The sequence below is a fragment of the Erinaceus europaeus genome, chromosome X, assembly GCF_950295315.1.
Source record: "Erinaceus europaeus chromosome X, mEriEur2.1, whole genome shotgun sequence".
Taxonomy (NCBI): domain Eukaryota; kingdom Metazoa; phylum Chordata; class Mammalia; order Eulipotyphla; family Erinaceidae; genus Erinaceus; species Erinaceus europaeus.
The window spans coordinates 92,486,331-92,513,230 of NC_080185.1; the positions used below are offsets into that span (position 1 = coordinate 92,486,331).

The 26,900-nt window shown below is 45.7% G+C and overlaps 1 protein-coding gene and 1 pseudogene across 1 annotated transcript in view; both read left to right on the top strand.

Annotated features, from left to right (window-relative positions):
• The window catches only part of LOC132535755 (ATPase MORC2-like), a 30,730-nt gene extending 12,712 nt beyond the window's left edge, over positions 1 to 18,018 (top strand). Inside the window, 5 exon segments of the mRNA XM_060182674.1 lie at positions 14,170 to 14,304; positions 15,226 to 15,348; positions 15,350 to 15,420; positions 15,422 to 16,869; positions 17,359 to 18,018. Coding sequence (XP_060038657.1) covers positions 14,170 to 14,304; positions 15,226 to 15,348; positions 15,350 to 15,420; positions 15,422 to 16,869; positions 17,359 to 17,852 — 2,271 coding nt within the window. The 3' untranslated portion in view covers positions 17,853 to 18,018.
• Positions 18,019 to 18,200: 182 nt separating this feature from the next.
• Positions 18,201 to 25,014, top strand: LOC103128416 (ATPase MORC2-like; annotated as a pseudogene).
• The last annotated feature ends 1,886 nt before the right edge of the window (positions 25,015 to 26,900 follow it).

Genomic DNA, 26,900 nt, shown 5'->3' on the forward strand with positions numbered 1-26,900 from the left:
CCTAGGGTGTGTCTCCATCTTGAATGGGTATAACAAAAGGTTAAATAGACTTGTTGATATGTAAAACTCTCGATTACCTTCTCTATTAGAAATGGTAGATTACACAATGGCTATGCTAATTATTCTCATGCCTAAGGTTTTCTTTCCTGCGCACACCTAGGGTGTGTCTCCATGTTGAATGAGTGTAACAAAAGGTTAAAAAGACGTTGTTGATATGTAAAAGTCTCAAATTCCTTCTCTATTAGAAATTTTATATTGTGCTGTGGTTATGCTAATAACAAGTTTTGTTTCATAGTAAGTAAATTGCAGCCAGCTGCCTTTGGGACTCTAGGCCGTTCCCCGCCCCCATACAAATGCCCGTCGAGACAAGTACGCCCCCCAGAGGCAAGAAATATTTTTTTAAGCTGATAAAGTTTTGCCCACAGAGACAAAAAGATGGCCCCCTCAGGCTTTCCCTTGGCAGCACACTGGTTCTTGTTACTTGCTTACATGTTTCTCCATGTTTGTGCCAGTTTCTTTTTTAAAAATGCCTGTATGATAGAGGTTTCTGTCCACCCCACACCCCTGATACTGTGGTCATTTAGTTAAAAAGAAAATGGGGAATTGTTGTATGCTTTACATTGGGTTGTTCTAGCTCTCCCCCTGCCAAGAAAATTGGTTCAGTCCTGCTAGTTTCCGGGCCCGCTTGTCCCCGCCCCAAGGAACCCCGAGAGAGTTCCAGAGTTGCAGAGTTCGAGAGTGCTTGGCGCCGCCGCGGGGGAAAGAGGCAGCAGAGTTCTGTTTGGTGATTAGTTTGCCTTAGTTTATAAATCATTGTTCTTGAATAAAGAAATACAGCTTCCCTGCCCAGCCGTATGTCTCTGGTCGTCTCTGTTACCCGCCCATGAAGCTAGTCCGGCCAGCTGGAGCCTCCGAATTTTAACAACAGAGAAAGGAAGGAAGGAAGGAAGGGAGGGCGGGAGGGAGGGAAGAAAGGAGAGAGGGAGAAGTTAGGGGAAATATAGCCTAAGGGAGGAGGAAATCTAGGATCCACTTTCTGACTGGACTAGAATACAGAGTAAGGTTGCATCACAGTCAAAGAAAAACAACACTCAAAGTACATGTAAAAACATGATGGACAACCTTACAGGGTGAAGTATATGTTTCCAGTGGAATCTGAAGAGATTATGAAGCAGACATGACAGGCCATATGGAAATGGAACAGTGGCACCAAACAGCCCCCATCTGGTGACGGCATATGGTGTGAATCCCCCAGTGTCAAAATTAAATTCCAGAAGAGAAGGAAACTATTCAAGAAAGAAACATTGTAGTATTCCCCCACCAAACCAGAACAGAAGCCCCCAAATAACAATTAAGTTATAAAATGGAAGGCTATGTGTTTTGCACATCTGAACTTACAGACCAAGAATTTTACCTTAGCTAGATCTGCCATCTCATGAAATTAAATGTGACCAAAATGTGAGGAATCATGAAAACATTATAAAAATCAGCAAGTCACTTGGAAAGCTTGAGAAGAGCAATTCAGGAAATTCTTAAGACTGTGAATGTGAAAGACATAGTTAAAATTTTGGTCATGTTTCTTAAAAGTAGTCCAAACTGAAAAATTGTAAGAATCAATTTATGCTAGAATCACATTTTGATTGAAACTTAGTGTTTCTTACACATTTTTTTCTCTAAAAACTCTTTAAATTAATATTGGATCTTAAGACTTGTGGCACTTTACAACTGAGGGAAAAAATGTTGTTTTTCATAATTTGGGGGATTTCTCAGTAGTTAAAATCCTACCCACTATCAACCAAAATGTTGACAGTAAGGTTTTTTTTTTCTTTGGTAATTTTTATTATCAGTGACTCAACTGTGATTTACAAAATTGAATAATTTCAGGTTTGTAACTTCAGATCAGTGTGTGTGTGTGTGTGTGTGTGTGTGTGTGTGTGTGTGTGTGTGTGTGTGTGTGTAAATTACAACACCCACCACCACTGTTCTATGCCACACACACCACAACCACTATAGTTCTCACAAAGTCTAATAAACAGCTTGGTTACTATCTATTTATAAATTCATTTTCTTTACTCATATCTATTCCTCTTCCTCATGAGCCAAGCCATTTAGTAGCTGTCATAACTACACTATTCATAATAGACAAAATATGGGATCAACCTAAATGTCACTAGATAAAGGAGTTGTGGGCTATTTATATTTACTCAATGGAATACTACTCTGCAACTAGGAAAGGTGTTCTTTGTATCATATGATACAAAATGGAAGGAACTGGAAGTGACCGTGTTAAGTAAAACGAGTAAGGAGGTAAAAGATAACAATATGAAAAAAACAATATGCAATGTTTTATTTTATTAGTGGTTTAATATTGATTTATGAAATTATGATATAACAGGAGTATAAGTTCACATTGTTCCCACCACCAGAGATCTGTGTCCCCCTTCCTTCCATTGAAAACTGCAGGAATTCTCCCAATATCACAGATATGGGGTGACTATTACTTCTATAACTATCTATCTATATTTATATATGTTTGCCCATTTTCCCTGTAGTCCTGTCTCCTCTTCCTTTCCAAGTTATACCTACACCTATTACTACTTCCAATTATTCCAAATGTTCTTCCTTTTACCCTCTTTTCTCTCTGGATCTTAATGGAGTTCAGAGCCCTGTGGTCATCTTCCCCTAACACTTCTCCCCTTTTGGGAATATGGATCAAAATTCTTTATGGGATGCAGAAGATGGGATTTCTGGCTTCTATAATTATTTCTGCACTGGACATGGACATCGGCAGGTCAATCCATACCTCTAGCCTGTTTCTGTCTTTCCCTAGTGGAGTATGGCTCTGAAGAGGTGAGGTTCTAGGACATGTTGACAAGGTCATCTGCCCAGGTAAATCAGGATAAAAATCACAGTAGCATCTGCAACTTGGTGGCTGAGAAACAGTAAGATGTAAAGATATGAAGCAGGACACATTTTTAATAAACAGGAACCAAAATGTAACAATAGAGCATATGAGAATAGGTATCTTGGGGTAGAAAGAAGCTAGAAAATCTACTTTAAGTATGTTCCTAGGGGCCCAGGACTTTGGTAATTTTTGCTTGAGCTTGATAGCTTACGTGGAGGTGGACTAAAAATATAGTCTGGGAAGATGATGTCAGAGTTGAGAAAAGGACTAGAGAGTTGAATGAGGGCAGAGAGTTGCTCCCAAACTTAAAAAAAAAATCTATAAATACAATTAACTGTTTACCCCAAATTGTGCTACATCTATATAATGGAATGTAGTACTTAAAATTGGTCTCATAAAAGTATATTTAGTGAGGGGCCAGGCAGTAGTGCACCTGGCTAAGTGCCCACATGACAGTTCACAAGGACCTGAGTTCAAGCTCCTGGTCCCCACTTGCAGGGGGAAAGCTTCATGAGTGGTAAAACAGGTCTTCGGGTGTCTCTCTATCTCTCTCCCTCTCTATCTCCCCCTTTCTTCTCAATTTCTCTTTCTCTATTCAATAATAAATAAATAAATGATTTTTTTCAGCTGGCAAGGCAGACTTTATTTTTTTATTTATTTATAAAAATGAAACATTGACAAAACCATAGGATAAGAGGGGTACAAACTCTACACGATTCCCACCACCAGAACTCCGTATCCCATCCCCTCCCCTGATAGCTTTCCTATTCTTTAACCCTCTGGGAGTATGGACCCAAGGTCATTGTGGGATGCAGAAGGTGGATGGTCTGGCTTCTGTAATTGCTTCCCCGCTGAACATGGGTGTTGACAGGTCGATCCATACTCAATGAATGATTTTTTTAAAAAGAAGTATATTTAGTGTCATGAGAAAAGGTTAAAGTCAAGGTAGGAAAGAAAAATGTTAATGGATAACCTACAGTTGTGCCTCCCAGGTGTTTTCCAAGTCCTATCACTTATAAGATTGTCTTCTAATTAATAGCCAGTTGGCACACCGGAGAGCCCACCTCACATACTTCATACGGAAAGTTTACCAAGGCTAATGCAGTCAGCCATTCAAGTTTTCCAAAGATAAATAAGTTGCCTGGAATACAAGAACATCAGGACTTGGTTTTAACTAAGCCAGCCCTGGGCAAATTGGGACAACTGGTAACCTTGCCTATTTCTCTTCACAGTATCTTAAAAGCTGAGTCCTTCTTTCTATAACAACCTGCTACTGTTCGGCCTGTGACCTCTTTCCCTGGGCTCTTGATCCCTCCATTGCTGAGTTAACCTAGCAAACCTAAAATAATGCCTTGGGGTCATAAAAAGAACAGTAAATATTTTATGAAAACACTCTGAACCTAGAATTTTATTTTTTATTTTATTTATTTTTGGCCAATAGTGTTGACTACTGAGACTAGATCTCTGCATGGCTCTATAGTTCCCAGCAGTCATTTTTGCTTCCTTTGCCTCTTTCACTCTTCCTTTCTTCATTTAATTATTTTCCTTCCTTCTTTCTCTTTCTTTTTATTTTATAGGGTATGAGAGACAGAAAGATGGAGAGGGGGAAAGAAATGGGGAGGAGAGAAACTTGCAGCAATGCTTGAACACTCATAACGTTTCCCCTCTGCAGGTGGGAAAGGGGGCTTGTCCTGGGTCCTTCACTCATGATAAGGTGTGTGCTCTACTGGGTAAGATGCCACCTGGTCCCCGGAACTATGATTTGAACATGTTGCCAAGGGTTCTACATTCAGCCTTGTACTTTTTCCATATTTCTATACTCTTTATCAATATATGAAGGCATGCCTATAAAAGTTGCAGGCAACAGAAACTAGAATTAACAAGCTCTCAAATCCAAATTATCTCTAAGGCTGAAAGTAAAGCCAAAATTTAGTGAGTGATGACAGCATTATGACTGAATAAAATATTCCTCTTTCATGTCCCCCTACTCAACAACAGCCATCTGACATCCATCCAACAAACAAAAATGTCTTTGTGGGAGCTGTGAGCTCCACCACCATATATCAAGCAACACAGAGCAATGTAGCCCACCTGTACTTGGGGCAGTAAAGCTAAGTCCTGACTGAGGAACCCATGGTTCAGCTTCAGTCCCTCTCCACCACATTCTGGAAGCCTCTGGAAAAACATTGTCTTAGATGGTCATCCACAAATGTCAAGACCTTTGTGGAAGTCCAGGTTTCCAGTGAAGAAGTTCCAGAATACCAAAAAAATACAAGTTTTGATGCATTGGGGAGGTCAGAGGAAAAACTTGACTGTGCCCAATTACTCCTGGCCCAGGATCTCACAATTTAGGGCCAAGAAAAATCTCTCCTGTGGCAGTTACAGAAGCCAGAACTCCTACCTTCTGCACTCCAAAAACAACTCTGATCCATACTCCTGTGTGGGGGGGGGGGAGTAATAAGAGGAAGAGGGTGAGGGTGCATGTTCAGCTTCATGGGGTGGGGGGGAGGGGGTTGGGATGGGACACAGTCTTTTGGTGGTGGGAATGGTGTTTATGTACACTCCTATCAATTTGTAGTCATATAAATCACTATTTAATTAATATGAGAGGGGGAAACTGATTGAATGTCTCAAACTTTTTAAAACACAGACTGAGTCTTTTAAATACATAGGCTGAGTCTTTGATATGTTGACTCTCTTAAAAGCACTATTCCAGCCTTTAGGTCCATGATTGTTCAACAATTTGTTTGGCTTTGTATGTTAAGTCTCTTTTCAGCCACCAGGTTCCAAATGCTAGCATAAGGCCAACCGGACTTACCTGGACAGATGACCCCACCAATGTGTCCTGCAGCTCCTCTTCCCCAGAGCCCCACCCTACTAGGGAAAGAGAGAGGCAGGCTGGGAGTATGGAACAACCAGTCAACGCCCATTTTCAGCGGGGAAGCAATTACAGAAGCCAGACCTTCCCCTTCTGCATCCCACACTGACCTTGGGTCCATACTCCCAGAGGGATAAAGAATAGGAAAGCTATCAGGGGAGGGGATGGGATACGGAGTTCTGGTGGTGGGAATTGTGTGGAGTTGTACCCCTCTTATCCATGGGTTTTGTTAATGTCTCCTTTTTTAAATAAATTTTTTAAAAAATTTTTTAAAGCTTAGACCAGGGAGAACAGAAGCAACCGGTGGCACAGCTATATATAAATAATGTCAAATTATGGTGATGTTGGGTATTATACAGCAAATCCTAACAAAGGGATATTTCAAAGTTAACCCAGTTGCCAAATAATGTGATTATAGCAATGACTATCTATTGTCTTCTTAAACCCTAAGACAACAGGAACCTCCCGCTTCTTCTTTAGAGCCTATATTTCCCCCAGTCCTGGAACCTCTAGGGTGGGGTTCACTTTCCTGCATGCTTCTCTCAATTCATACCAAATGATATTGCATCCGCTGATCCCAACCTAATCAAGCAAGGAGTACCAACTCAGCATGCTTCACTTCAGACTGTGTCCAGAGACTTCAGGTGTAGAATGTCAACCATTCACCCTCATTACTTGGGTGAGACTTTTCCTTTCATAGTATTCTCAAATTCCATTCCAGGAGGTTCACTTCCTAACAAAATCCCAAAACCTAGATATAGACAAGGCCCCGTAAGATAGAGCACATGTTCACCTGTATCCATAAATTAGGGCAATATATATACCTGAAAGCAAAAATACACAATAGTCTGTAGTGAGTCAGTGTAAAGTTCATAATGAAATGGTGGCTACTTAGACTTAGATACCCTCCTCACCTACTTCCTATTACAGTTCTCTCACTCACTCCAAAGCTAACCTCATCAAAGTAAGGTCTGCAAAAGCTGAGTAAGGTCAAGAGACTGGCATACATTAACAATGACTCTTTAGTCACAAAAAAATAATATAAATAAATAAAAGGAAGAGGATAAGAGGGCTCTGAACTCCAGCTCTGTCAGGTCCCAGAGACAGAGGAAGTAAAGGGGAAAGATATTTGCTTGAAGTAATAGGGTCATGTGTAGCTTGGAGGGGAAGAGAGGAATGGACCTGGAAGGAAAAGGCGGGCAATTATGTACAAATGTAGACAGATAGTTGTAGAGATGATGTTTAACCCATGTCTGCAACCTTGGAAGAACCATGGTGGACTGCAATGGAGGGATCAGGGGTTCAGAGCTCTGGTGGTGGGAACGGTGTGGAATTATATCCCTGTTGACATGTAATTTTATAAATTAATATTGAGTCATTAATAAATATTTTTAATCGCTCCTGTGAACTTGTCCTCCTTATAAAGTAGTAATAGTAAGAACTTCCCTGCTCTCTGAAGGAAGGCTGGGTCATTCTACCTAGCCACTTGAGGAAGATAGGTCCTGAAATGGGTGCAGGTTCGCCTCGAATGTTCCCAGCTGTGACCATAAACCGCTAGCTTAGGCTGACAGGGATTCAGAGATTACACAGTCTCCTGTGCTAAATGTAAATAAATACGGCTCCTAGATCAGATTGATAGGGTAAATGGTTAATTTTATTCATAGATTTTCTTCAAGTTTGGGAGCTACTCTCTGCCTTAATCCAGTTCTCTAGTCCTGTTCTCAACTCTAACTTCATCTTCTCCAACAATCTTTTTGTCCAACTCCATGTTAGGTATCAAACTCAAACAAAAACTACAAAAGTCATGGATTCCCTAGGAACATACCTAAAATAGACTTCCCAGATTTTTTTTACTCTGAGATCCCTACTCTCATCTGCTCTATTCTTACTTTTTGGTTCCTGTTCATTAATCATTTTGTCCTGCTTTATATCTTACTGCCTATCAGCCGCCAAGTTACAGATGTTATCATGATTCCATGCTGACTTCCATGGGCAGACAATGTCATGAATGTGTCCTGGAGCCTCACCTCTTCAGAGTCCTACCCCACTAGGGAAAGGTAGAAACAGGATGGGGATATGGATCAACCTGCCAACACCCATGTCCAGCATAGAAACAATTATAGAAACCAGAACTCTCACTTTTTACACCTAAATTTTTTCTTTTTGATCCATACTCCTGGAGGGGGAGAAATGATAAGGGGAAGATGACCAGGAGTCTTTTAACTCTAACTTCTTCAGGAACCAGAGAGAAGAGGGAAAAAAGGGCAGTCAGAAATAGTAATAGCAGTAGGTGTGACTAGGAAAGGAAAAGAAGGCAGAACCATAGAAAAGAAATGGGCAAATATATACAAACATAGACAGATAGTTATAGAAATAATAATCAACCCATACCTGCAACTTTGGGAGAATTACTGTAGCTTCCAATGGAGGGAATGGGGATACAGAGCTCTGGTGGTGAGAACAGTGTGGAATTATACCCCTGTTGTCTTATAATTTTATAAGTCAATATTAAGTCACTAATAAAATTAAAATAATTTGAAAAGAAAAATAAATAAAAGTCTCTCCTGTGGGAGAAAGTGAGATCATATATATAAGAGTGCAGCCAGATTCTCCAGCTGTGTGAGATAGTGCCAAAGAGACTCCTTTCTCTCTCACCCCACTCAGACTACTGAACAGTGACCCACAAGATGGCAGGGGTCATGCAGTGGCAAATCCTGTCAAGTGCACATATTGCCTTGCACAAGGATACAAGTTCAAGGACCCAGTCCCCACCTGCAGGAGGCTTCACAAGCAGTGAAGCAGTGCTGCAGGTGTCTCCCTTTCTCCCTCTTCCTTCCATGCCCTCTCAATTTCTCTCTGTCCTATCAAATAAAATTAATTAATAAATTTTGCAAGTTAAAAAAGACTGGGGGCAGGAATAAGCCCGCAGAGTGGCAAGGAAGACTCTTGGAGAGCATTTCAGAGAGACAGATTGGGTTAAATGGGTTGTGAACTCCATCAAGGATGCCTGCCTCTGTGTCACTGACGATACCTCACCCAGAAATCTCCCCATCTGACCCACAGATAACCCCAGCATTCCTTGAACCTCATTGACACACCCCCTACTTTGACTGACTGCCTGTGCATGCCCCCTATGTTGGCAACAAGATTAAGCTTCGGCTTAAAAAAATAAAAATAGGGAGTCGGGCGGTGGCACAGCAGGTTAAGCGCACATGGCGCAAAGCGCAAGGACCGGCAGAAGTATCCTGGTTCGAGCCCCTGGCTCCCCACTTGCAGGGGAGTCGCTTCACAAGTGGTGAAGTAGGTCTGCAGGTGTCTATCTTTCTCTCCCCCTCTCTGTGTTCCCCTCCCCTCTCCATTTCTATCTGTCCTATCCAACAACAATGACATCAATAACCACAACAATGTTAAACAACAAGGGCAACAAAAGGGAAAATAAATAAATAAATAAAAATTTTAAAAAGACATATATTGGATCCCAATAAATCAGAAATAGCATCCTTAAGTTCGTAAGAGTAGATGGTGTGCAGAGGGCTGAGAAACAAACCAGCACTTCAAATCTAGGAAAATTGGAACGGAAGCCTGGATGCCTGTGTCTGAGGGAAGAGGGTCTGGGGAGATCCGTAGGTCTGATGGAGGAGAATCAGGGAAACCTGGACCCTGGGTCTGAGGAAAGATGAACTAGGGCATCCCTGGGTCCTAAAGAAGGAGGGGCTGGGGGACCTGGACTTTGGAGGAATGAGGATCTGGGGCCAATAAGTCTTAGGATGGATGGACTGAGAAAGCTTTGGGACTGAAATGGAGTGGCTGGGTAGATTCCTAGGTCTGAGGAGATGGAAAAGGGAATAGTATCTTGGCTTCAAGTGGCCATTTTTCCTTTCCTTTCTTTTCTTTTCTTTTCTTTTCTTTTCTTTTCTTCTCTTCTCTTCTCTTTTCTTTCCTTCTCCTTCCCCTTCCCCTCCTCCTCCTCCTCCTCCTCCTCCTCCTCCTTCTTCTTCTACTTCTCCTCCTCCTCCCCCTCCTCCTCCTCCTTCTTCTTCTCCTTCTTCTTCTTTGTCTTCTTCTTTTACTGAATAGAGAGAACTTGATAGGGGAGAAAGATATAAAAGAGCAAGAGAAGAAAGATACCTGCATCACTGCTTCACCACTCATTAAGCCCCACACACACCACCACACACCACACACACACACACACACACACACACACACACACACACACACACAGGTGGGGACCAAGAGCTTGAAGCCAGGTCCTTGCACCTCGTAACATGAGCATTTAACCAGGTGTGCAACCACACAAATCTCCCAGCTGTTTCTGGAGTGCTTTGTCTTAAAGTCTAATTAGGATTGTCCTGTGCTGGGCTCCAGGCACCTTGGGTTATCACACTCCCATCCTGTTGTACCCTCTCAGTCCTAGACAACCACCAATATACTTCCTGCCTTTTGAGGTTTGCCAGATCTAGATATTGCATAGAAATAAAATCACACTCAGTGCTCTTTTGTTGTTTCTTTTACTTCCAATTTTTAATGTGCTTATGAGAAAGAGATATGATATATACCATCAGAGAGAGAGAGAGATGGAGAGAAGAGGGGCCAGGTCGTGACACACCTAGTAGAGTGCAAATAGTACAATGAGCAAGGACCAAGGTTCAAGCCCCTGGTCTCCAACTTCAGGGGGAAAGCTTCATGAGCTGTGCAGCAGTGCAGTAGATGTCTGTTTCTTTCTTTATCTCCCTGTTCCTTGCCAATTTTTGTCTGTCTCTGTCCAATAAATAAAATATTTTTAAATTAAAAATGCACAGATGTAGTCACTACATGAAATTATTTAAAGGGGGATTTTTAAGTCTGTTAGTTTGAATTTCTCAGATTTTTATGACATTTCACGTTTCAAAAGGCTTGTCCTTGTTCTGCCAGAAACCCTCATGATTGAGGCTCTGAAGTTCCAAATCCAATCCCCTGTACTAACATAAACCAGAGCTAAGAGTGCTTTTTGTTCTCTCTCCCTCTCTGTCTCTCTCTCTTTCTCTCTCTCTCTCTCTTCCTCTTTCCCTCTCTCCCTCTCTACCTCTCTCCCTCTCTCCTTCTCTCTCTCTCTCTCTTTAAAATAACCAAAATAGTTTTAAGGGTTTTTTTATTATTAAAAAAGATAGCAAGCTTTAGCATATGACTAATGTCATGTGCAGAAAACTACCCAACTCTGTGCCAGGAAGAGATCACAGTTTTAGGGGCCTGAGGTGGCGCACCTGTCTGAGCACACACGTTACAATGTGCAAGGACCTGGGTTCAACCCCCACCCCCAGTTCCTACCTGCAGGAGGAAAGAGTCAGGAGGCAAGTGCTTCACGTGTCTCCCTGTTTCTCCCTCTCTATATCCCCCTTCCTCTCAATTTCTGGCTGTCTCTGTCAAATAAATAATGTCCATTTAAATAATGAAAAGAAAGATAACAATTTGAAATTGAGTTCCACCTTTGGAAAAGAAAAAGAAGCTATTAATATCAGAGCTCAGTCAGGTACTCTGCAGGATGGAGAGAAAGTAACCAACCTTCATAATCTTGCCGCAAAAGGAAGCAAAAGAGATGGAGCAGTGTACCAGCCTTGGAATCCTTAGCAAGGATAATAGAAGCTATCTCTCTGCAGAATGCAGTTAGTACTTCAAATGCTAAGTTGCAATGCAATACTTCAAGGAACATGAAAAAAAATCAAGGAACTACAACACCTCTGAAGAAAGACAAGAACTTCCAATAACCCATCCTAAGTTGTGAATATTTGTGATTTACCCAATAAAGATTGTATCATAGCTTTTCATGAGAACTCAACAGACTATAAGAAACCACTGAACGTCAGTTAAAAAAAGTCATAAAGAATACATGAACAAATTAAGAAGTTTAACAAAGAATTGCCCAGGAGGTGATACAGTGGTAGAAAAGGGGAGAAGAAAGAGGTGAAAGAGGAGGAGGAGGATAAGAAGAAGTAAGTGGAAAGGGAATAAAGAGGAAGAAGGCCTGCTAGATAGTTCACCTGGTAGAGCTCATACTTAACCATATACAAGGTCCCAAGTTCAGGCCCCTCACAGTGGTAGAGGAACAGAGTGAAGTGGAAGCATAACAATGAAGCAGAGATGTCTCACAAGAGTGGAGAAATCTCTATATCTTTCTTTCCCTTTCCCTCTCTGTCACCTTCTATCTGGAAAAAAATCAATCCAACAGGAACGGCGGAATTAAGTATGAAATCCTCATGATGCCTTAACATCAAAAGGTAGAGAAGAAGAAGAAGTCTGACAAACTATTAAAAATAATTTTCAAGGGGCGCGGGCAGTGGTGCACTGGGTTATGTGCCTACACTACCAAGTGAAAGTACTAGCATAAGCATCCTGGTTCTAGTCACCAGATCCCCACCTGTAAGAGGCTGGCTTCACAAGTGGTGAAGCAGGTCTGCAGGTGTCTGACTTTATCTCTCCCTCTCTACCTTCCCCTCCCTTCTCAATTATTCTCTGTCCTATCCAATAAAATGAAAAAAATAAATGGCTTTCAAGAGCAACGGATTCATAGTGTCAGCATCAAGACCCAACAATAACCCTGGAAGTAATAATAATGATGATGATGATGATGATGATATTCAAAAGAACCAAACAGGAATTCGAGAGCTAAAGAACACAATGAATGAAGTGTTTTTTTAAAAAATATTTATTTATTCCCTTTTGTTGCCTTTTTGTTGTTGTTGTTGTGGTTGTGGTTATTGATGTTGTAGTTGTTGGATAGGACAAAGAGAAATGGAGAGAGGAGGGGAAGACAGAAAGGGGGAGAGAAAGAGAGACACCTGCAGACCTGCTTCACCGCTTGTGAAGCGACATCCCTGCAGGTCGGGAGCAGGGGACTTGAACCAGGATCCTTACACCGGTCATTGCACTTTGTGCCACCAGTGCTTAACCCGCTGCGCTACAGCCCGACTTCTGCCCTTGTTGTTTTTTATTGTTGTAGCTGTTGATGTTGTTCTTGTTGGATAGGACAGAGAGAAATGGAGAGAGGCAGGGAAGACAGAGAGGGGAGAGAAAGACAGACACCTACAGGCTCGCTTCACCGCTTGTGAAGCGACTCCCCTGCAGGTGGGGAGCCGGGGGCTCAAACCCGGATCCTTGCGGCAGTCCTTGCACTTTGTGCCACCTGCGCTTAACCCGCTGCGTTACCACCCGACACCCAATGACTAAAGTGATTTAAATGTAATAAAGAATATAAAGAAAATAGATCAAGTAGGAGAAATAATCCATGAGTTAGAAGACAGGAACTATGAAATATTTAAGAAAGAACAAAGAAAAAAAAGAATCACAAAGAATTAAAAAGAATAAAAGTGTCTATTTGATTTATGGTATGCTATCAAAAGAATCATTTTGAAAATTACTGAATTTTCAAACAATAAAAGAAGGGGTCAAAACGTTTAATAAAGTAATGGCTGGAAACTGTTTCATTAAGTACTTTAAAGGTATCTTTTTAGGTCTTCCTACTTGCTTCATTTATTGACTCACTGCAAACTATTGTGCACTTTTCCTTTAAGGTACATATTTCCCCTTAACTTATGGCTACATGTATATATGCCCTATCTCATGGGCCCGGGACTATATCTAGGTTTTGAGGTTTTGCTAGGAAGTGGGTGACACATTTCTTAACAAAATCTCAAGATCCATTATTACTAGACTATGGAATATATTGTTAGGTATAGTTAGTGTATAGTTTCAGTTTTCTACATGTGGCTGTCCAACTTTCCTAGCACCACTTACTGAAGAGACCTTCTTTGCCACCACCCCCCCCCCCGGATCATTCTGTCCCCTTTGTTATATATCAGGTGGCTGTATATGTGTCGGGTCATTTCTGGGCTCCTAATTCTGTTCCACTGATCCAAATGTTCACTTTTTATTCCAGTATCACACTGTTTTAATTACTATTGCATTGAAGTATAAACTGAAGTTTTGGAGCATGATACCTCCATTTTTTTTCCTTTTTGTTCAGAAGTGTTTTGTCTATTTGTGATATTGTGTGTGTGTGTGTGTGTGTGTGTGTGTGTGTGTGTGTGTGTGTGTGGTTCCACACTAATTTTTTAACAAACTGATTTACTTGAAAAATGCCGTTGGGATTACACTGAGATTGTAAACTACTTTTGATAGAACAACCATCTTAATAATGTTTATTCTTCCCATCCAGGAATAAGGAATGTTCATCTATTTCTGTGTGTCCTTTTCCACTTTTTTTTCACCAGAGCATTATCCAGCTGTAGTTTATGGTATAGGGGACTGAACCTGGGTCTATGGAGTCTGGGGCATGAGAGCCTGTTTGCATAATCATTACGCTATCTACCCTCGCCCTACTTTTCTATTTCTTTTCATAATTCTCAACCAGGTTTTTCCCTTAAATCCTGGTGAGCCTTCTGGGCAGTTCATTATCCTGAAGCCCCTGAGTTCACAGGGTAAGGAGCCAAAAGTTCCCTGCCTTCGTTACTCTGATAATGTGCTCCAGTGTGAAACTACCAAAACGGTGCCAGCTGCCACTAAGCACTAAGAGATCCTGGGGATCTCTTGCTCAACCCTCACTCCTTTTTTTAAATCCACATGTGTCTGTACCCACTTGTGGCTAAGTGAGTTTCTTTAAAAGTTAATTTATAAATTGATGGGTTTTCAGCTGATTTTTATTGTTGTTGTTACCGTTCATCAAGGGCCACACCTCTGGAAATTGGCCTGAATTCATTTCCTTATCCAGCTGTGGGGGGACTGAGCTGACTTCCCAGTTTTACTTCTCACCAAGGTTCTTCCCTGAAACACTGATGATTCCTTGTGGGCAGTTCAATATCCTGTTGCTTCTGAGTTGAGAGTTTAAACACTCGGAGTTTAAACATCCAGAGTTTAAACACCCTGCCTTCAACCATGTGTTTGTTCCAAGTAGCAGCTTAAATCCTAAGGGTCTCTCCCTTACTAACCCTTTGCCATCCACTCACTGACCACATGTGGCCTCGCCCACCTATGGTTTGGTGAGTTTCTAAACCCCTGTTGTAATTTGGTGAGTTTTCAGATTAGTTTTCATGGCTCTACTTAGTATGAGGGGAGCGAGATGTGGCAGCTGCTACTCTATGGTCACACCTCTTCCCTGCTATCTTTGCCATAGCAATCATCTCCACGTCCTCTGGGACTTCCCGGCTGTTTTATTTAATTGTAGCGATTAGAAAAGAAATGTTTTCACTAGCTCTGTAGATATGTCCGAAATAAACAAAAGCTCGCTTCAAATGGAATACAGAAAGCAAACAAGAAGTGTCCTTGAGGGCACCCTCTGGTGCCCAGTGTGAAGCTTTCACAATTCCATCTCTAAAGAATGTTTTGGTGCTAGGCAGGCCGGGGTGAGCCTGAGCAGCCGAGCTTCGTGGGCCTGAAAACATGTTATGCTCACTGCTGCTGGCGCTGAAAGGACATCACCCACCTCTTCCTCCCTCAGACCTTTCACGAGGAGGAAGACATTGATGAAGTAACAGTCCCATCGCCTACTTAGAATGTTCAGGCCCCAGATTGCATCACAGACAACATACAGAAATAATGCCATGGAAACAGAACTCGCCTACAAGTACTCTCCCACGACGAGGAGGGAGTGACTGACCCGGTTCATGGGGCAGTGGAACCCTGCTGATCATTTTCAACCTCAAACTCGTGGATAACCGAGAGCCAGAGCTACACATAATCTCAAGTCCTAGAGACATTCGGATGACGGAGAAGGCCCTAGAGCGCTCGAAGCCCTAGAGGCGTTCCTTGCGCAGCGTCTATGCGACACTGCTTGACTTCAACCCCAGAATGCGGGTCTTAAGCCGCCGGTACAAGGCGCAAAGTACGCGGCTCTCCTGCTGCCCGTACAGGGCCAGGAGGTACAAGTACACGTCAAGCCGGCTCAAGACCCACTCGCAGTGGGAAGTGAACAAAGCGGAACGTGTGGTCAGGATTGCTGAAGCGAAGGCCACGGAGGAAGAGAGCCACGCTCGAGCCTTAGAGCTGCGCTTTAGCGGAGACCTCAGCCAATACTCCAGGGTGGTGCAGAACCCTGCCATCACTCTGCGCCAAGAGGCCAACATCAAAAAACGCTTCGAGGAGGCCAAGCAGCAAGCCATCAAAGAGCCTAAGGAGTTGAATTTCCTATTTGCGGAGAATACTGAGCACCGTGACCTGAACGGTATATTCGTCTGTAAACGCAGCTGCCCGATCAAGATGTATGAGAAAACGCGCCCAGGGCTGGAAGGGGGCGTGGCATGCGGAGGGGTGGTTGGCGTTGTGAAGGTGCCCTGCCTAATGCTGGAGCCGGCGCCCAACAAGCAGGACTTTGTCAATGCCAAGGAGTACCCGCACCTACTGCTGGCCAGGTGTGAGCACCCAGTGCACAACTGGGAGGACATTACCATTGCCCCGTGGGGGATCATTAAGTCCTCAGTTGAGTTGGGCTCCTCTGCCAACTGGAACCAGCCCCCGTTGAGCGAGCTGCACTACAAGCGCTGTAGAGTCATAGACATCTCGAGCACCAACCAGTGTGATTTGTGTCTGAAGTCGCTGATTAATTTGGAGAAAGATTACCCTAACACCTGGGTGTGTTCCCAGAAGATATCTGTTGTCGGCAGCCCCCCAAAGCCCCCTGCCCCTGTGGCCTGTGAAGAGGCCAAGCCGGAGCCACCAAGCAGAGTCCCTTCAACTACTGCAGGATGGAAGTGGGCTCTCACGGTCTCAGAGGCCGAGAGGAGGAAGGAGAAAACCAAGCAGGGAAAGTTTGCCGTGAAGGAGGAGAAGGATGGCTATGAGCTCTTGGACAGTGCAGGAGAGGAGGATGCTACTCATCTCAGGAGCTCTGAGCAAGAGGAAGGGCTGCATGGGGAGGTACTTGTAAAGAGGGAATGCTACATAGGCGGAGCCAGGGCTGTGGAGGCCAGTAAACATGTGATGCTGTGGAAGGTGAAGTCTGACTATGTGCCCAAAGACACGACCTCGAAAGACTGCTGGGGAGTGAAAGACAGCAGGGAAATGCAGCTAGTGAAGCCCCCTTTCCTGGAATGTCACAATCCTGATACTCAGCAAGAGGGTAGAGAGGAAGAGGAAGAAGAGGAGGAGGGAGAGGAGGAGGGGGAGGAGGAAGGGGAAGGGGATAATGAGGGGCAGGGGGAGGAAGGAGAGGGGGAAGAGGAGGGGGGTGAGGGGGAGGAGGGGGAAGGAGAGGGGGATGAAGAGAGGGATGAGGGGGAAGGGGAGGAGGGGGAAGGGGAGGAGGAGGAAGAGGAGGAGGAGGGAGAGGAGGAGGAGGAGGAAGAGCAGGAGGAAGGGGAGGAGGAAGAAGGGGAGGGGGAAGAGATGGAAGGGGAGGGGGAAGAAGAGGGGGAGGAGATGGAAGGGGAGGAGGAAGAGGAGGGGGAGGAGACGATAGGGGAGGAGGAAGAAGAGGAGGAGGAGGAAGGGGAGGAGGGGGAGGAGATGGAAGGGGAGGGGGAAGAAGAGGGGGAGGAGGTGGAAGGGGAGGAGGAAGAGGAGGGGGATGAGACGATAGGGGAGGAGGAAGAAGAGGAGGAGGAGGAAGGGGAGGGGGAGGAGGGGGAGGAGGCCACAGGGGCCCCACAGGCTGTAGTCCTGGACAAGTCCTCCTCAACATCTGATTATGTCCTTTTGAAGTCTGACCCCACTACTCCCAGAACAGAACAGCAGACCATCGAAATGTTGGTGGAGATCATCCAGAATTGTTTAGGCTACTTCCTGCCACCAAACTTCCCCATCTCCAAGAAGGACCTCAGCACTATGAACTCAGATGAATTGATAGCATTCCCTCTGGAAGAGTACATCGAGCAGTATGAAACGGATCTCCGGAATCACTTAGATTCCTACGAGAGCAAAGCCAAGGACTTTGAGAAGAAACTGCACATCTCTGAGAGGAAGCTCCGAGAGACCAAGGACAAGCTGCAGAAGCTGAGGGTCGGCCTTGCACAATATTTGCAGAAGATGCAGGGGGACATTCACATCAACACGGACGAGGAACTGGACACCTACATTGAGGACTTTGTCAACAAGAAGGACTGAGCATTCAGGACAGTGCCCCAGTTGGGGGTCCCTTCCAGAGTGGGGACTACTCGTGGTTTGATTCACAGGGGACACTGGTTCTTTTGCAGGGAAAGATACTCTAATCCTTATAATCGTCCTCCCTAAGTTTGTACTTGTATTTTCAAAAGAAACAAGATGAAATGCCTGATGTAAGACCAGTCTTTCTTTTCTTCCTGTTTTTGGAGGGTCTGATGGGGTTTGATGCTCTCTGACAGGACAGAGGACCAGATGCAAAGCCTGAGCCAGATACTTCTCTCGACTCCTGTCTCTATAAGCTTGGCGAGTCCGGGGCTGTTCCAGGAGCACAGCTGGCTTCTAGAGCGCGCTATGTTTGTGGCAGTCACAGGAGGACCAGACCCTCACCCAGAGGGCTACTCCCTAGAGGTTTCAGTCCCAGTGACCCAGAGAGACCGCCATCAGCAGGGAGCTTAGACCTAAGAGACCCTTCCCCTCACTGCTCTTGTGTTACCTGCGTTTGTAGCCCTAGCAGCCACGGGTTGTCTTGGCTGTGCCCCTGTTCTGAGACCTCAGGAGCAAAAGCCTGTCTGCAGGAATGACACCTCAGTTGCCTGTAGGGGTCAGGCTGTAAGGTCAGAGTCCCTCAGGTCAGAAGGCTTTCTGCCCTGGTAGTGCCAGCTATTTGAGTTCCAGGGAAGGACCACGTGTGCCGCAAGTCTGTGGCACTGATGGGTGAGGCTGTCTTCAATGGGCAGGGTCATGGGGCGGGGGTGAGCACTGCTGCCTTGGATGCTGCTGGCAAGTCTGGAGAGCTTGCTGCTACTGCTGTCGGCCTCTGCCTGGCCTCACCTTCCCCAGGGTCATGAGCCAGCTGGGAGAGGATGTCCCTGGTCCACAAGTGTGTGTGGCAAGCTTTAGGAACACTGTCTCCCTCCACGAGCTCCTGAATTGCCGGGATAGCCTGAGGGTACTTCTTCCCGATCTAGTGCTCTCTGGGTTGGAGAGAACTCAACTGGAGCCGATCTAGGCTGCTGCGTGGGAGAGGGATCAGGAACTTGTGCCGCACTAACTTCCCAGGAGATACACTCTGGAACTCTCGGAGCCAGAAAGCAATTTCCAAGTGTCTTTAATCAGAAGAGCAGCTGTTTTTATACTCTCCAAGTAGGGTGGAAACAGGATGTGATAAAGAGAGGGTGGAGCGAAAAGTGACTGGAGGAAGATCAGGGTGTGACAAGGAGAGGATAAAGGTGTGACAAGGAGAGGATCAGGGTGTGACAAGGAGAAGCGGTGGAGCAGGTGAAAATTCTACCACTAAACCACCAATGCCCTGGAGGGAGTGTGGTGCTTTATGTAAATGTAAAAGTGATTTATGTAAATAGACCAAAGCTTTGAATGGGATTAAATCTATCCCTATATAGGCATATGGTTAAGCAGAAGCCAGGGGGAGCTGGCATACTATCCAACACTGAATGGGCATCCTCAGCCAGCCCGGATTCCATTATGCAACTTCTCAGGGTCAAAGACTAGAGTATATTCTCTTCCGGCTGTCTTTGCCGCACTCTTTGGGACTTTGGGTTTCTGAAGGCCCAAATGCTGTGGTGTTGAACTGTTGACCTGTGATGCACAGCTCACAGGTTGTGGCCTCCTCCCACTCCAGTCAGCAGGGGCACCTGTGCCACCCCAGGCCATCCCTGGAGAGGGAAGCAGCCGCTCACCTGTGTACAGGGCCAAAGCAACAGTGACATGGGGGAGGCCTTCTGGGGCAGAGCAGACACCCTCATCTCCTAGCCAGCCGCTCATTCTCTGTCCCAGGCAGCATGCAGCCCATCAATTATGTTCAAACCTGCAAGAAAGCTGGTTCTATGTTTTCACCAGAGAGCACCACTATTCAAAAACAATTTATATTTTTTTCCCTTTTGTTGCCCATGTTGTATTTTATTGTTACTGATGTCTTTGTTGTTAGATAAGACAGAGAGAAATGGAGACAAGAGGGGGAGAAAAAGATAGACACCTGCAGACCTGCTTCACCACCTGTGAAGCAACTCCCCTGCAGGTGGGGAGCCGGGGGCTCAAACCCGGATCCTTGCGGCAGTCCTTGCACTTTGTGCCACCTGCGCTTAACCCGCTGCGTTACCGCCCGACTCCCAATGACCAAAGTGTTTTAAATGTAATAGAGAATATAAAGAAAATAGATCAAGTAGGAGAAATAATCTGTGAGTTAGAAGACAGGAACTATGAAATATTAAGGAAGAACAAAGAAAAAATAGAATCACAAAGAATTAAAAAGAATAAAAGTGTCTATTTGATTTATGGTATGCTATCAAAAGAATCATTTTGAAAATTACTGAATTTTCAAACAATAAAAGAAGGGGTCAAAACGTTTAATAAAGTAATGGCTGGAAACTGTTTCATTAAGTACTTTAAAGGTATCTTTTTAGGTCTTCCTACTTGCTTCATTTATTGACTCACTGCAAACTATTGTGCACTTTTCCTTTAAGGTACATATTTCCCCTTAACTTATGGCTACATGTATATATGCCCTATCTCATGGGCCCGGGACTATATCTAGGTTTTGAGGTTTTGCTAGGAAGTGGGTGACACATTTCTTAACAAAATCTCAAGATCCATTATTACTAGAATATGGAATATATTGTTAGGTATAGTTAGTGTATAGTTTCAGTTTTCTACATGTGGCTGTCCAACTTTCCTAGCACCACTTACTGAAGAGACCTTCTTTGCCACCCCCCCCCCCCCGGATCATTCTGTCCCCTTTGTTATATATCAGGTGGCTGTATATGTGTCGGGTCATTTCTGGGCTCCTAATTCTGTTCCACTGATCCAAATGTTCACTTTTTATTCCAGTATCACACTGTTTTAATTACTATTGCATTGAAGTATAAACTGAAGTTTTGGAGCATGATACCTCCATTTTTTTTCCTTTTTGTTCAGAAGTGTTTTGTCTATTTGTGATATTGTGTGTGTGTGTGTGTGTGTGTGTGTGTGTGTGTGTGTGTGTGTGTTTCCACACTAATTTTTTAACAAACTGATTTACTTGAAAAATGCCGTTGGGATTACACTGAGATTGTAAACTACTTTTGATAGAACAACCATCTTAATAATGTTTATTCTTCCCATCCAGGAATAAGGAATGTTCATCTATTTCTGTGTGTCCTTTTCCACTTTTTTTTCACCAGAGCATTATCCAGCTGTAGTTTATGGTATAGGGGACTGAACCTGGGTCTATGGAGTCTGGGGCATGAGAGCCTGTTTGCATAATCATTACGCTATCTACCCTCGCCCTACTTTTCTATTTCTTTTCATAATTCTCAACCAGGTTTTTCCCTTAAATCCTGGTGAGCCTTCTGGGCAGTTCATTATCCTGAAGCCCCTGAGTTCACAGGGTAAGGAGCCAAAAGTTCCCTGCCTTCGTTACTCTGATAATGTGCTCCAGTGTGAAACTACCAAAACGGTGCCAGCTGCCACTAAGCACTAAGAGATCCTGGGGATCTCTTGCTCAACCCTCACTCCTTTTTTTAAATCCACATGTGTCTGTACCCACTTGTGGCTAAGTGAGTTTCTTTAAAAGTTAATTTATAAATTGATGGGTTTTCAGCTGATTTTTATTGTTGTTGTTACCGTTCATCAAGGGCCACACCTCTGGAAATTGGCCTGAATTCATTTCCTTATCCAGCTGTGGGGGGACTGAGCTGACTTCCCAGTTTTACTTCTCACCAAGGTTCTTCCCTGAAACACTGATGATTCCTTGTGGGCAGTTCAATATCCTGTTGCTTCTGAGTTGAGAGTTTAAACACTCGGAGTTTAAACATCCAGAGTTTAAACACCCTGCCTTCAACCATGTGTTTGTTCCAAGTAGCAGCTTAAATCCTAAGGGTCTCTCCCTTACTAACCCTTTGCCATCCACTCACTGACCACATGTGGCCTCGCCCACCTATGGTTTGGTGAGTTTCTAAACCCCTGTTGTAATTTGGTGAGTTTTCAGATTAGTTTTCATGGCTCTACTTAGTATGAGGGGAGCGAGATGTGGCAGCTGCTACTCTATGGTCACACCTCTTCCCTGCTATCTTTGCCATAGCAATCATCTCCACGTCCTCTGGGACTTCCCGGCTGTTTTATTTAATTGTAGCGATTAGAAAAGAAATGTTTTCACTAGCTCTGTAGATATGTCCGAAATAAACAAAAGCTCGCTTCAAATGGAATACAGAAAGCAAACAAGAAGTGTCCTTGAGGGCACCCTCTGGTGCCCAGTGTGAAGCTTTCACAATTCCATCTCTAAAGAATGTTTTGGTGCTAGGCAGGCCGGGGTGAGCCTGAGCAGCCGAGCTTCGTGGGCCTGAAAACATGTTATGCTCACTGCTGCTGGCGCTGAAAGGACATCACCCACCTCTTCCTCCCTCAGACCTTTCACGAGGAGGAAGACATTGATGAAGTAACAGTCCCATCGCCTACTTAGAATGTTCAGGCCCCAGATTGCATCACAGACAACATACAGAAATAATGCCATGGAAACAGAACTCGCCTACAAGTACTCTCCCACGACGAGGAGGGAGTGACTGACCCGGTTCATGGGGCAGTGGAACCCTGCTGATCATTTTCAACCTCAAACTCGTGGATAACCGAGAGCCAGAGCTACACATAATCTCAAGTCCTAGAGACATTCGGATGACGGAGAAGGCCCTAGAGCGCTCGAAGCCCTAGAGGCGTTCCTTGCGCAGCGTCTATGCGACACTGCTTGACTTCAACCCCAGAATGCGGGTCTTAAGCCGCCGGTACAAGGCGCAAAGTACGCGGCTCTCCTGCTGCCCGTACAGGGCCAGGAGGTACAAGTACACGTCAAGCCGGCTCAAGACCCACTCGCAGTGGGAAGTGAACAAAGCGGAACGTGTGGTCAGGATTGCTGAAGCGAAGGCCACGGAGGAAGAGAGCCACGCTCGAGCCTTAGAGCTGCGCTTTAGCGGAGACCTCAGCCAATACTCCAGGGTGGTGCAGAACCCTGCCATCACTCTGCGCCAAGAGGCCAACATCAAAAAACGCTTCGAGGAGGCCAAGCAGCAAGCCATCAAAGAGCCTAAGGAGTTGAATTTCCTATTTGCGGAGAATACTGAGCACCGTGACCTGAACGGTATATTCGTCTGTAAACGCAGCTGCCCGATCAAGATGTATGAGAAAACGCGCCCAGGGCTGGAAGGGGGCGTGGCATGCGGAGGGGTGGTTGGCGTTGTGAAGGTGCCCTGCCTAATGCTGGAGCCGGCGCCCAACAAGCAGGACTTTGTCAATGCCAAGGAGTACCCGCACCTACTGCTGGCCAGGTGTGAGCACCCAGTGCACAACTGGGAGGACATTACCATTGCCCCGTGGGGGATCATTAAGTCCTCAGTTGAGTTGGGCTCCTCTGCCAACTGGAACCAGCCCCCGTTGAGCGAGCTGCACTACAAGCGCTGTAGAGTCATAGACATCTCGAGCACCAACCAGTGTGATTTGTGTCTGAAGTCGCTGATTAATTTGGAGAAAGATTACCCTAACACCTGGGTGTGTTCCCAGAAGATATCTGTTGTCGGCAGCCCCCCAAAGCCCCCTGCCCCTGTGGCCTGTGAAGAGGCCAAGCCGGAGCCACCAAGCAGAGTCCCTTCAACTACTGCAGGATGGAAGTGGGCTCTCACGGTCTCAGAGGCCGAGAGGAGGAAGGAGAAAACCAAGCAGGGAAAGTTTGCCGTGAAGGAGGAGAAGGATGGCTATGAGCTCTTGGACAGTGCAGGAGAGGAGGATGCTACTCATCTCAGGAGCTCTGAGCAAGAGGAAGGGCTGCATGGGGAGGTACTTGTAAAGAGGGAATGCTACATAGGCGGAGCCAGGGCTGTGGAGGCCAGTAAACATGTGATGCTGTGGAAGGTGAAGTCTGACTATGTGCCCAAAGACACGACCTCGAAAGACTGCTGGGGAGTGAAAGACAGCAGGGAAATGCAGCTAGTGAAGCCCCCTTTCCTGGAATGTCACAATCCTGATACTCAGCAAGAGGGTAGAGAGGAAGAGGAAGAAGAGGAGGAGGGAGAGGAGGAGGGGGAGGAGGAAGGGGAAGGGGATAATGAGGGGCAGGGGGAGGAAGGAGAGGGGGAAGAGGAGGGGGGTGAGGGGGAGGAGGGGGAAGGAGAGGGGGATGAAGAGAGGGATGAGGGGGAAGGGGAGGAGGGGGAAGGGGAGGAGGAGGAAGAGGAGGAGGAGGGAGAGGAGGAGGAGGAGGAAGAGCAGGAGGAAGGGGAGGAGGAAGAAGGGGAGGGGGAAGAGATGGAAGGGGAGGGGGAAGAAGAGGGGGAGGAGATGGAAGGGGAGGAGGAAGAGGAGGGGGAGGAGACGATAGGGGAGGAGGAAGAAGAGGAGGAGGAGGAAGGGGAGGAGGGGGAGGAGATGGAAGGGGAGGGGGAAGAAGAGGGGGAGGAGGTGGAAGGGGAGGAGGAAGAGGAGGGGGATGAGACGATAGGGGAGGAGGAAGAAGAGGAGGAGGAGGAAGGGGAGGGGGAGGAGGGGGAGGAGGCCACAGGGGCCCCACAGGCTGTAGTCCTGGACAAGTCCTCCTCAACATCTGATTATGTCCTTTTGAAGTCTGACCCCACTACTCCCAGAACAGAACAGCAGACCATCGAAATGTTGGTGGAGATCATCCAGAATTGTTTAGGCTACTTCCTGCCACCAAACTTCCCCATCTCCAAGAAGGACCTCAGCACTATGAACTCAGATGAATTGATAGCATTCCCTCTGGAAGAGTACATCGAGCAGTATGAAACGGATCTCCGGAATCACTTAGATTCCTACGAGAGCAAAGCCAAGGACTTTGAGAAGAAACTGCACATCTCTGAGAGGAAGCTCCGAGAGACCAAGGACAAGCTGCAGAAGCTGAGGGTCGGCCTTGCACAATATTTGCAGAAGATGCAGGGGGACATTCACATCAACACGGACGAGGAACTGGACACCTACATTGAGGACTTTGTCAACAAGAAGGACTGAGCATTCAGGACAGTGCCCCAGTTGGGGGTCCCTTCCAGAGTGGGGACTACTCGTGGTTTGATTCACAGGGGACACTGGTTCTTTTGCAGGGAAAGATACTCTAATCCTTATAATCGTCCTCCCTAAGTTTGTACTTGTATTTTCAAAAGAAACAAGATGAAATGCCCGATGTAAGACCAGTCTTTCTTTTCTTCCTGTTTTTGGAGGGTCTGATGGGGTTTGATGCTCTCTGACAGGACAGAGGCCCAGATGCAAAGCCTGAGCCACATACTTCTCTCGACTCCTGTCTCTATAAGCTTGGCGAGTCCGGGGCTGTTCCAGGAGCACAGCTGGCTTCTAGAGCGCGCTATGTTTGTGGCAGTCACAGGAGGACCAGACCCTCACCCAGAGGGCTACTCCCTAGAGGTTTCAGTCCCAGTGACCCAGAGAGACCGCCATCAGCAGGGAGCTTAGACCTAAGAGACCCTTCCCCTCACTGCTCTTGTGTTACCTGCGTTTGTAGCCCTAGCAGCCACGGGTTGTCTTGGCTGTGCCCCTGTTCTGAGACCTCAGGAGCAAAAGCCTGTCTGCAGGAATGACACCTCAGTTGCCTGTAGGGGTCAGGCTGTAAGGTCAGAGTCCCTCAGGTCAGAAGGCTTTCTGCCCTGGTAGTGCCAGCTATTTGAGTTCCAGGGAAGGACCACGTGTGCCGCAAGTCTGTGGCACTGATGGGTGAGGCTGTCTTCAATGGGCAGGGTCATGGGGCGGGGGTGAGCACTGCTGCCTTGGATGCTGCTGGCAAGTCTGGAGAGCTTGCTGCTACTGCTGTCGGCCTCTGCCTGGCCTCGCCTTCCCCAGGGTCATGAGCCAGCTGGGAGAGGATGTCCCTGGTCCACAAGTGTGTGTGGCAAGCTTTAGGAACACTGTCTCCCTCCCCGAGCTCCTGAATGGGCATCCTCAGCCAGCCCGGATTCCATTATGCAACTTCTCAGGGTCAAAGACTAGAGTATATTCTCATTCTCTTCCGGCTGTCTTCGCCGCACTCTTTGGGACTTGGGTTTCTGAAGGCCCAAACGCTGTGGTGTTGAACTGTTGACCTGTGATGCACAGCTCACAGGTTGTGGCCTCCTCCCACTCCAGTCAGCAGGGGCACCTGTGCCACCCCAGGCCATCCCTGGAGAGGGAAGCAGCCGCTCACCTGTGTACAGGGCCAAAGCAACAGTGACATGGGGGAGGCCTTCTGGGGCAGAGCAGACACCCTCATCTCCTAGCCAGCCGCTCATTCTCTGTCCCAGGCAGCATGCAGCCCATCAAATATGTTCAAACCTGCAAGAAAGCTGGTTCTATGTTTTCACCAGAGAGCACCACTATTCAAAAAAAATTTATATTTTTTTCCCTTTTCTTGCCCTTGTTGTTTTTTATTGTTACTGATTTCTTTGTTGTTAGATAGGACAGAGAGAAATGGAGAGAGGAGGGGATAACAGAGAGGGGAAGAGAAAGATAGACACCGGTAGACCTGCTTCACCACCTGTGAAGCGACTCCCCTGCAGGTGGGGAGCCGGTGGCTCAAACCCGGATCCTTGCGCAGGTCCTTGCACTTCGTGCCACCTGTGCTTAACCCACTGCGCTACCGCCCAACTCCCCCCCCAAAAAAATATTAACACAACTGTCATCAAAATGTAATACTATATATTTTATTAGTGAGAAAAAATTATGTTTTATTATTCATAATGTAGTAGATCAAGTTGAACACTGGGCATAAGGAGAACAAAAGCCTTATTTAAATGAGATCTTTCCTACAGAGGGAGGAGCATTGTAAGTTTTGTTCAGCTATGTCTTCCCCTCCTAGATGAATATTCATAAGAAAATACTGTCACTAAAGGCTGACTGTAGTGCTGAGGATACAGCATAATTGGTGTGCAAGACTTTCATGTCTGAGGTTCCAAGGCCCCAGGTTCAATCCCCAGCATCTCCATAAGCTCTAGTCTTAGTCTCTCTCTCTCGCCCTCTCTCTGTCTCTCTCTGTCTCTCTCATTAAAATGCAATAAATAAAACATTTTGAAAAAGACTGAT